This window comes from Esox lucius, chromosome 17 (genome assembly GCF_011004845.1).
Source record: "Esox lucius isolate fEsoLuc1 chromosome 17, fEsoLuc1.pri, whole genome shotgun sequence".
Classification (NCBI taxonomy): domain Eukaryota; kingdom Metazoa; phylum Chordata; class Actinopteri; order Esociformes; family Esocidae; genus Esox; species Esox lucius.
Genome location: NC_047585.1, coordinates 8,268,622 through 8,280,679, shown reverse-complemented (window position 1 = coordinate 8,280,679; position 12,058 = coordinate 8,268,622). Strand labels below are relative to the sequence as shown.

Genomic DNA, 12,058 nt, shown 5'->3' with positions numbered 1-12,058 from the left:
TTATATACTCGTCTTCTTAACTCTCACTACATAGTTGTCGGGTGCCACATCATAATCATTTCATTGTGCAGGATCAGGTGCATTTGACAAATAAACCTTGAAACTATAACTTGAAACTTGTGTGTGTAAACTGTCATTATAAGTCCCGCCCACAGGCTCCACACACCGGCCCTGCTTGAGAGGGCCCCGGAAGCAACCAGATACATTTGGCGAGAGAGATAAAAAAAAGAGAGCTATAAGAGAGAGAGCAAGACCGATCAAGAGAGACAAAGGTAAAGAGAGACAGGAAGTAAGGCTGGTACCTGTGCCTGCATGTATCCCAGCAGTGGCTCCAACAGGGAGATCTTCTTCTTGTACTGCAGCGTGTTGAGGGCTGTGAAGTAGTGCATCATGGTCTGGTGCTGCTTCTTCTTGGAAGTGTACACATCCTCCATCACCTCACCCTTTACCTGGAAAGAAGACAGATGGTGGTTTCATTTGGTTAGATGTTCTTGTTACAACAATCTCATATTATATGAATAAAATTCTACAACAAAATTGACATGGCGCATGAGTTCTAAAGCAACTTTGTTATTTTGTGATAAATAAATAAATCTACTTCCTTATCTTGTTCCAAAGTGAATATTGCATTGTGCTGCCTCTGGTACACATGTACAGCTGCAGCTTAATATCTCAATCGCCTGAACTTTCATTAAATCAACCCCACCCTTAGAAAAAGAACACGGTACCTTCTCATTCTCACGTTTTTTAGACAGGCGGCTGTATCTGTTGATGGCTATATCATGATCTGCAGGCAACAGATTTGTAGAGGGGTTATTAAAATTACAATATCCTACACATCCCAACACAATTTGTTTTACTGAATCCTTCTCGCTCACCATTGCTGGCTATCTGGAAAACTTCTTTTAGGGTCAGTATCTCTGCAGGAGTGAGAAAGAAAGTTAACGTCCATTTTCAAACTGCTGACATTCCTGCTCACATGCTGGCACTTGTCAACTATACTAAATGCCACAAGCTGGTCTAGACCCCTTGACCTTGGAAATTAGGGATTGATTCCCAGGTTCACCTCTTCACCATGAATCCCTCATATACACACATACACACATACACACATACACACATACACACATACACACATACACACATACACACATATATATATATATATCCTATTTACACTCTGTGAACCATTACCAAAAAGAAAGAAAACTCCTTAAAGTCTTACCCTTTAGGTCCCTCTCCTTAAACTGAGTGATGGGGAACATCATGGCATCCGCCAGCTGAGTAGAGAGCACTGCATGACAGGAGCTCAGCTATGAGACAGAAGATATGGTAGAGCCATTATCGCATATCCTCAGGGAAATGTGTCCTGTCTCTCATATCCTCAGGGAAATGTGTCCTGTCTCTCATATCCTCAGGGAAATGAGTCCTGTCTCTCATCTGAACATTCAGAGTAAAAGCAGCAAGGGATGGGTTGAAGCGAAGCATGAGAGAGAAGTGGAGGGAATGATAGGAGACATTAAAAGTCCAGTGCAGTTTAGTATTTTTTATTATCATTATGTCAGTAAAAATAAAATAAAAACAACTATATTTGCAGTCATTTATTTCTGTGAGCTCAGTCTGATTGTGTTGCCATTAGGAATCGTTTTAAGATACTTACAACATGGTTTTGCTGATAGGATGGTCTACAGTCCAACCCCTTGCCCACATGAACAGACACGGGGTCTATTATAATCACATCAAATTTGCAACATCACAAAAAATCTACAAGTTTCATCCAGCCTTAAAACACTGGAATAGCAGGCATTTCTTCCCATGCCATTTCTAAAAATGTCTTGTTTCAACTCTTACAGTGAATGAAGGATAGTTTAAGACAGAGAGAGAGAGAAAGAATGTATAGGTTAACATGTAAAAAATAAAAAGGTGTACACTGCGACTATGAAAGGTCAACAACGGCACATTTCTAAAATGTGTCTAAACCAATATGAGTCCAGTCAGTCGTTACTCCACAACACTAACGGCTTCAGAAAATAAAATACATCTGGCCTTAATTTCAACATCAACAGATATTCCGACTGGACCAAATCGGAGTGTAAACACCGTAATTGGTTGAGATTTGGTCTAGTGTAGATGTCTGCAGATTTTGAATTAAATGGCAGAGATGTAAGAAAGTGGGATTTATTGCACAGGCCCCATTTCTGTTCAGGGCTCTAAGAATAGGTTACATTGGGACCACTTGACCCAATCAAACAATTTATTTGATAGAAAAGAGAATTTATTGAGTCCTACTTTGGTATATGTTTTTGTAAAGATATAAAGGCCATTTCACACGATTTGCATACTCGCATATGTGCATGTATATTCTGCAAATTGCATGAATAAAAGAGTACAGATGGGCCACGAGCATCAACACCTCAACATCGTCATAGCGCTTTAAATTAGAAACCAAGTCTATATTCTTGTGTCTACACATTCAACTCTCCTCAAATGAGGTGATACATAATGCAGAAAATACTCCGTGTGCACCCTACCAAGGAAGGAAATTGGTAATGTATTACACGTTTTGGTAGCACATTTTCATGTAAACTAACATAACATATCATATGAAATCGGTTGCCATGGATTTACAAAAAACATTCTACATAGTCCCCTGAGATCAGGTTGGTACAAAAGGCTGTAGTTGAACTGTTTTTTTTTCTCTTCTCACTTCAAATCATTCTTATTTTGGACCTACTAACTTTATGGAGAACAGATTGACTTTACCAGTAAGGAACTGCTGAAAGCGCTAATGTTGTAAGAAAACCCTATTATTGTGAAGTTAAACAAGTTTTATATTGTTATAACTAGCCAATAAGTGAATGCCTATTTCTATTTTCTCTATTAATGCCAGGGGAATCCGTGCTGTGTTGAAGAGGATTTGCAATGCAGCTTTGTGATAAAGGTACGCACGGTTTCCATTCATGAATTTGTACAATGCTAATAACACTAATTACTGACTGAGACAGAGCTGAATAATGAATTGTTTTAAAAAAATGACTCAATGTGCCTGAAGGACAAACTGGGAGTAAGGGGATTGTCACCAAAATATGATTTTTGGACGAACTATGCCTTTAAAACAAGGCATAGTTCCCAAGCCCAGTAAGGATAGCCTTTATATAGAGGATTGGAGCCCAATTACTTTGTTGAATACTGATGAAGTTGTTTGCTCTTGTATTTGCTAATAGAATGAAACAATGCTTAAATTATAGAATTGATAAAGAACAATCTGGGTCATCACATTAGTAATGATATAAGATTCATATTAGATATGGTTGATTATCGTGACCTTATTACTGACAACAGCCTTTTTAGGTTTACTTATTTCTACAAAGCTTTTGATACTATAGAATATGTATTTATGTTCAAAGCAATACGTTTTTTTGGGTTTAGCAATACGAGTAGTCCAGACTTTAAATAGTGGCTTTACTAGCTATCAAGAAGGGAAGGTTTTGAGGTATTACAGCACTTGGCAAGGAATTTACATTGTGTCAACTAGCTGATGACACAATCAGCTAAGGACAGGAATGATATTATTAAAGCAGTTGCCTGTACTGAAGAGTTTTCTGTGGTTTCGGGCTTAAGAATGGATATAAATACATCTCTTATTTCCACTCAAAAATAGTGTATTACAGGATGTATTAGGTATTATGGTTAAAGATAGGGTAACATATCTTGGTATTATTATATGCAAGGATGTTGAACAAAGATGTAATTTGAACTTTTATCCAATTATTGAGGAAAAAAAGAAACTGAACCTCTGGCTGCTAAGAGATATCTTATTATATGGTTGGATTTGATTGTCGAAAGCTGAAGATCGGCATATGTGTTACTGTCCCATGACTTGCCACCCAAAGTCATTAAGGAATTAGATAAGATTCTTTCCAATTTAATTCAGAAGAATAATCATCATGAATTACAAAAGTATATTTTGAGTTATATCCAAGAACAAGGAGGACTTGAAGTTTTAGATATTAGTACTATTAACAATACCTTAAAATGTATTGGATTCTGAAATACCCGGATTTTTTTTTTTAATTGGAACAAGAGAACATCTACTTTATTGCAAAAACTTTACTTTGAGAAACGACTTGCTAGCTAATCATCATTTATTTAGCTTGTTGATAGGCTGGACAATAGAACGCATAGAAATTTACCCACTGAGGTAAAACGACCAAAGAACGCTGGCTGAGCTGGAATGCTAGCGCGAGGCCATACAATTGAATTGAAAAAAATCCTTCACTGAGTCTCTTCTGGCATGATTGATGCTTACAATTCAATTTCCCCTAAATGGCACCAACAAACCTATCCTTTTTGCAGGACTGCGTAAGAGGAGCCAGCCAAGAAGAGCGACTGACTGACTGACTGACCCTTGTTAAATAACGTAGAGGTTAGAGAAGCGGACCTGTGAACTATAGGTCCCGAGTTAGTATCTCCTCGCAGGCAAAGCCAAGTATGCATTATGAATTGTTCCATATAGATGAAAACTTCGCTGGCTAAAACCTCCAGTAACTACATTATCGTAAGCCTGAAATAAAATAGTTTACGGTTATATTGCGACTGTTTCTGGTGGATTTTCGAATTACGCATCCGTACATGCGTTTTTGGTCAGGATAGACACACACATTCGCTGGCTACAACATACAGTAGTTACGTTATGGAAGCCTTAACTGAAATTGTATGCAGTCATATTGTGACTGTTTCTGGCATGGAAAAGTTAATCTTCAGTCTCGCTAGAAATTGCTCAATTCTTATGATTATTCCTAGGAAGTTAGTAGATACAAGTAAGCCTATTAATGGCTAATAAGCTGTTAAAACAGCCAGTGGCAAAAGCCACACAGTTCATAGACGCTATGGTGGAGGTATACTTAATAAATAACGTTAGTCAGTTTAACACAATCCTCAATGGAGTCTAGCGACTGCTGAAACGTGTAATGCCGAGGTGTAGTGGTTAAAGTGACTCTCATGTGGAAGTCCTGAGTTCGAATCTGTTGAGAGCAACAACATTTATTAATTATTTCTGTAGAGTCCACAATTCTCTCGTCTTTTCACTTGATGAAAAAGTGAGTTATTGTCACCTTTATTGATAGTTATTGTATCAATGTCATTCACAAATGAAAGAAAAAAGTATGTTGTTTTGCTATGAATGAAAAAAATACATTCTTATGCCTTGAAATGAAATAGCTTTGGCAGACTCGCTAGCAATTGCTCAATTCTTATGACTATTCCAGTAAGTTAGTAGATACCGGTAAAGCTTATTACTGGCTAATACGCTGTTAAAACGGGCAGTGGCAAACGGCATACCTAGATGCTATTTGTGGTGGAGGTAAACTTAGTAAGAAACGTTAGACGGTTTAACTATATCAATGTAATTTACGAATGGCCAGTGGCAAAAGAGAATCTGTTCAGGATAGACACAAGAGGCTATACTGACACCCAGCAACTATGCAGCAGTGGTTAACAACACAGTCATTCATGTGGGAGACCCAGGTTTGAATCTCAAGAGGGCATCACTTTCTATTGCAGGCCGGCTGAACTAGGCTTGCCTGGTTTCTTGTTTAGTTTACTATTACAATCGTTTCTTAGGTTAAAATTTAAAAACTACTGTTAACAAAACTGCAAGCAGGGTTATTAATATAAATACTGCTGTTCAATTGCTTTAAATCTGTCACCAATTGAAAATGTTTTTATAAATGTGGTTCCATTTAGATAAATCTGGCAGGTGTCCTTTGTAATAAAATATCTTGCTATAATATTTTAACTGTAGTCTTGTAAACCGCAAATATGATCTGTGAATAAACTTTTGCAATATACAATGTATTATGTAATGTGGTATGAACGCTGGTATATGTGAATGGATGTGTTCCCGTCATCAAATAATACCTACATTTTGTCCTTAAATTGACAGTAATATAGAAAGTCAGCATTTCCCCTACAATAGCACAGGCTTCAATGGGAGTCCAGGATTGTTGCTGCTAAATTGTTAGGAAATCTGAGATTTTGACAGACCCAGAAATTCAAGGCTAAACGCTGCAAGTTGTCCCTAAATGTACAAACCAAATCTACTCTGTTGCCTAAAGGTTTGATGGCAACGCTGAACACTTGATGGCTGAAGTGTAGCTCCTAAGTAAGCTGTTCAATAACCCCTCACCATTGTTTCGTAACTCCACCTCAAACTCTCCTCAAGACTTGTGGCATAGCTCTGCTGCGCTCTTCTCAACTTCACGGTCTACACCAAACTGCATCTTGCCTTTTACTCTTTTCCTGTCAGCGCCAACCACCTCCAAAACACATCTTCCTCCAACCATTTTTCATTGAACTTTCATCTCCCCATCTTGCCTTATCCCGATCTAGCAACTACTGACGACAACGAAAAGATGACACGCAGCCAGACGTCAACGTCTGTAGCTAGCTAATGTAACTTATAACGCATATTAATGGCAGAGTCTCTCATTGTCTAATACTAAGTTATTAAAACAAATATACGCTAATTAGATGTTTTTCCATCAGCCTTAAACGCAAATGAAATGCCTAACTTATAGGCACAGACACATGTTGGAAATTTGGTGTAGTCCTATTTCAACAGTAGTGTGCCAAACAGGGAGGTGTTGATATGGGTGTCTGTGTTCTCACCTCATCTATGACTTTGGCAAACTGCTGCAGAGTGGAGCTCATGACCTCGTCATCGCTGCATAGAGGGAAACGCTGCAAAGAAGGCCAAAACTCATCCCTAATCCATTTATATTCACATGAATATCATTTAGCAGACACCCCTATCATGAGAGACCTAAAAACAGTGCTGTACATAAAAGCGATGTTCAAACCATAAGGGTTTCTTGGAAGATGTGGAGAAAAGAGCATTTCCTGACAGGGGACACTATCAGGTGATAAATAAAAATACCATGATTGAAGGCAATGCATTTCTACATTTTAGTTTGTACTTTGTACCATGTAACACATAGTCTAACTGAAAGTTTCACGATAAATCTACACAAAAACAGCATGTTGGCACTGTGAGAAAATAAACCTACCTGTTTTTCATACTCCTTCAGAAGTTTTGAGGTAAGATGGGTAGCAGCACTCAACTCATTCTGAAAAAAGGATTTAAGTTGGTTTTGTCTACCTGCAGAACAATTTTACAATAAAGGTGTGTGGGTGTGTGTGTGTGTGTGTGTGAGAGAGAGAGAGCATGATTGCATTTTCGTACATTTGTACACTAACTGGCATGAAAATATCCCCAAGCTCACTGCTCACCTGGGCATCATAGATTCTGTGCATGGCCTGAAAAAGCTGCTGAGAGTAACTGGATATAGCAGCAGCATCCTCCTCAAACACACCAAGCAGGGAACGCGTCTGGCAACAGAACAATACAGAAAACATTCAGGTTGGGTCTACAAAACGGACAAGACCATAGATGTCCATATCTTATGCAATGCAAACTTGGGACCAGATCAATAGCTATAACCATCCTCAGACCAATGTAGTAATTCCACACCATATTAAAGGTGACCTCCTACAGAGCTACCATTCATCAATGAAGTGTGTAGAGCAAGAACAAAAAATGCATTACCAGTAGCAATCTAGGCAGAAGGTAATCCACCAGCATTGTAATACTACAAATCAAGCAGATACATGCAGACAAATCCGAGCTATTTTAAGGGGTAAAAGATTGCGCCTGAGCAACATTCTCAAATTGGTCACGCACAGTATGTAATGCTGGTGTTGGTGTAGCTAGATTGCAATATGTTGCAGCTGATAGGTATTGGATTGCCATCCATCATATTCATGTTAAAGTCTAATAAAAATCGAACAGGTACTTCGTGTAGGCGATGGCTTTCAATCTTAGTTGTCATAGACAACCTATAACGACCATTTATAAAGGGCCTAGTACAGTAGTTCCACACATACACAGTATTAAATCCAGGCAGTGGACGTAGGTACAGTAAAGTAGCCAGCCAGCCAGTTACTTCGTCCATAGCCAGACAACTACAGCCAGGACAGTCACGTAGCTAGCAGCACTGTTTCGTTCATCATTAACTACGGTGCGATTTGTGCAATTAATTGTTTCACTAGAAAACCATGGCATTGCTTGGCGCGGAGCAAAGGCAAAACCGGTTATAAAGTTGTACAAAAAAGTAATACCATTGACAGCTGTCCAAATATCACAAGTGAGAATTCACTTTTGATCCATGACAGCTTTAGCAGGATCGAATTAGCGTACCAAGACTAAAGAGATCAAGCTAACAGGCTAAACAGGATATAGCGTCAGATGCATTACCTGCGGACTGTCCTCGAATGTCTCCTCTATCGGTAATTTATCTATTCCAGGCATAGCTATAGCTAGCTGTTTCGAATTGTAACAATGCAAAATGTAATCACTCGATAAGAAACAAAATAGCTAGCTAGCTTATCTGTCCCACAGATTTTTTTTCCCCCTTACAGATGCACAACAACCGAACAGCTCCGCCCACATGCGGATATTCGCCGTTAGCTAGAATGGTTATGATTGGATTGAAATATTTTGCAAGAGTTTATTGGTTCTTTGTGCTGTAATGACAGACAATTTGAGTCAAGACAATCGTCGCCCATAAACTATTACCAGTCTTTTCAAAACCTCTGGAAGGTAATGCTAATAAAAAGCTGTGGTAATGCTGATAAACAGATAGTTACTTACATATGGATTAAAATTATTTTAACCCGTTTTACCAGTGATAACCTATTTCATGAGTTACTATATGGAGCACCATCCTGCCAATTCGAAATAAATTATAAATAATTAAATACACACACACACACACACACACACAAACAAACTAATTAATTAATAAATGCACCCATCAATAGGCAAAGAAATTATATAATAAATTCACATATGTATATAATTAGATAACTAGATCATTCTTGGAAATTGGGACAAATCATGTGCTACCAATAAAACCTATAATTATTACTTATCAACACACTTAAATTGTATTTTTTGTTTTTTTAAGGATCTGTATAAATGAAATAAATATAGTTTATTAAATGTTTTGGGCATCTTTAATTTTTTTTCAACTTGTAAACTTGACCTGTGCCAGAAAACACCCTTGTCCCAGACAATAATTCACAACTTCATAACAAGAAAACATTTGTTAAAAGCCTTCAAAATCTAAAACTAACAATACATACTGATAAAATAGGTGTAAAAATGCACAATTATAATCATCTTTGTTTTAAAATATATTTTTTATGAAAATATTGTCTCTTTAAGTTGTGTCCCAGATTTATTTTTTCGACAAAAACATAATATAATCAGATATAGAAAGTTGTTAGCTATATCCTTACAGTAGGACCCTTGTATAACTTGCTGCTCAAGCACTGGTAAGCTTTCTATTTTTTTTTTTATAAATTCATTAAATAATACTGCTATCAGGTGTGTCTCAACCATAACAGGTTAACTCCATTGCCCTTCAAAATCAAAACTAAGTATTATGGTGTAAACATTTGTCATGGTGCGGTGAGCAGCAGCGCCACCGTGCCATATTTCCACAAGTTCCCATATTCTCACGAACACATCCCGGACTGTCACATGTTTCCCATCTTCCACACCAGGTCCCAATCTAGCTCGTTTGTATGTGTATATATGTTTCCCCTCTGCTCCCCACATTGTGGATCATTGTTGCTGTCGCTGTCATTGTTGCTGTTTGTTAGTTAATCGGTGAGTGTTGTTTAATGTACTGTTTGAATGTTTATTGCTAAGACGCATGTTGCGCACTTTTATTTCATTCAGTCATTAGTATTGTTTTCTGTTCGTGTTTGGTTTGTTTGTTGAGTATTAAACCCACAAACGAGATTACTGCCTGCGCCTGGTTCCTAACCAACACTACACCACGACAAGTGTTACAACATTTATATTTTGATTAGCATTAAGAGCATTCTGAGCAACTTTGAAAAATAAAATGTCAACTCACTCGACTATGCTGTGAAAGGAAAACATTTAATATTTTATCAATTCTGTAAGACGTCAGATATTCCATCTTATGGAGTTGACATCTATGCTGACAGAGGTGACATAACACTCAGTTCTCTTTAATAATTGAATAATATGTTTGTAATTAGTACTTTATTTTCAAATAAGTTATAAGTTAAGTTATCAAAGACTAAGAAGGCTGTTTACTTCAAAAGGTTCCAGGGACAAATGGTTAAACATAACCTCTCATTATAGGTGAAGAGGGACAGAAACATCAGAGTATCAGAGAAAGAGAAGGGACAGGATAAATAATCGGCCTGACAGAAATGTGGAAGAACTACAAAGGGAAAGAGACAGGTGGAGAAAAAGGGTTGTAGAGGGAAAATAAAATAAGTAGGAGACATGACTGAGCAAGCAAGAAGATTAAAGAGGAGGACATGGAGATGTTCTTAGAGGAGGTAAAGAAAACGCAAGGAAGACATTCACACATTCACACTTTTGGCCTTCCACCAGGTAGTCCATTAGATGAGGGCCTTGATGAGGCAGGTGTTAGCAGACAGTCCCTTGCAGGAGAGAGAAGTCTTGTTGCCCATTCCAGCCTTGTGTAGGTCTACAATCTTCCCAATCGTCCCTGACATCCTTGGACAACTCTTTGGTTTTGGCCTTGGTGGAGAGTTTGGAATCTGATTGATTGATTGCTTCTGTGGATAGGTGTCTGTTATACAGGTCACACTCAGATTAGGAGCACTCCCTTTAAGAGTGTGCTCCTAATCTCCGAACGTTACCTGAATAAAAGACACCTGGGAGCCAGAAATCTTTCTGATTGAGATGGGATCAGATATCACTCATTAAAATGCAAATCAATTTATAAAATGTTTTACATGCGTTTTTCTGGATTCTTTTGTTGTTATTCTGTCTCTCACTGTTCAAATAAACCTACCATTAAAATGATGGACTGATCAATTCTTTGTCATTGGGCAAACATAAAAAATCAGCAGGGGATCAAATACATTTTTCCCCTCACTGTATATACTAAGTAATGCCAAACCTGGAATCAAAAATACATGCCTAAGGGCATTCACTTCTCTAAACATTCTGATTGACCTATGTTATACAGTGGGGAGAACAAGTATTTGATACACTGACGATTTTGCAGGTTTTCCTACTTACAAAACATTTAGAGGTCTGTAATTTTTATCATAGGTACACTCCGACTGTGAGAGACGGAATCTAAAACAAAAATCCAGAAAATCACATTGTATGATTTTTAAGTACAGAAACCTTTGTTTGCAAGTACAAAGATCATATGTTTCCTGTAGTTCTTGACCAGGTTTGCACACACTGCAGCAGGGATTTTGGCCCACTCCTCCATACAGACCTTCTCCAGATCCTTCAGGTTTCGGGGCTGTCGCTGGGCAATACAGACTTTCAGCTCCCACCAAAGATTTTCTATTGGGTTCAGGTCTGGAGACTGGCTAGGCCGGTCAGTTCGTGTTGGAAAAAGGATGGTTAATATTCAAGAGAAGAAAATATCCAATCAGAATATTTCTTTGTTAGTATCTTGGTAGACATTATCTAGCTGTGGCTCATTGGCTAGGCGCTGAGGTTTGAATAGTTGGATTTCAATTCAAAGCCTGGGGTCATTGACAAGTTCAATAAGAGCAGCATTTTGGAATGACAGTAGAATCAATCAATCACAATTGTCCCACGTATTACAATACGATGTTTACTTTCATAAATCCAGTTCTATGAGTGGAGCGTCACCCATAGGGGCTTCGCTCCTATTGGTTTACCCCTCTGCCAATAGGCAGGCACTGAAAATTTTAATATGCAAATCACACCTCTCATGGCCATCTGCCCCATGGCTATAAAAGAGGTGGTCATACCCCATTCTGTCTCCCGACATACCTTTCTTCATGAGAAAGGCAGTCAGTGACTGGTCAGGGTATGAACCCTATGGGCAACGCTCCACTCATAGAACTGGAGTTACGAAAGTAACCATCGTTCTATATCGTGAAGCTTTACCCATAGGGGCTTCGCTCCTATTGGTTTAGGGCAAAGCGAGTGAGCCAA

General features: G+C 38.2%; 1 protein-coding gene across 1 annotated transcript in view; it reads right to left on the bottom strand.

The window, feature by feature from the left end:
* Window positions 1-8,507, bottom strand: part of appl1 (adaptor protein, phosphotyrosine interaction, PH domain and leucine zipper containing 1) — a 28,626-nt gene extending 20,119 nt beyond the window's left edge. Inside the window, exons 1-8 of the mRNA XM_010882090.4 lie at window positions 8,315-8,507; window positions 7,291-7,389; window positions 7,068-7,127; window positions 6,670-6,741; window positions 1,226-1,313; window positions 879-920; window positions 729-787; window positions 303-449 (exon numbers count right to left, since the gene is read on the bottom strand). Coding sequence (XP_010880392.1) covers window positions 303-449; window positions 729-787; window positions 879-920; window positions 1,226-1,313; window positions 6,670-6,741; window positions 7,068-7,127; window positions 7,291-7,389; window positions 8,315-8,368 — 621 coding nt within the window. The 5' untranslated portion in view covers window positions 8,369-8,507. The remainder of the gene's footprint in view (window positions 1-302; window positions 450-728; window positions 788-878; window positions 921-1,225; window positions 1,314-6,669; window positions 6,742-7,067; window positions 7,128-7,290; window positions 7,390-8,314) is intronic.
* Window positions 8,508-12,058: the final 3,551 nt, after the last annotated feature.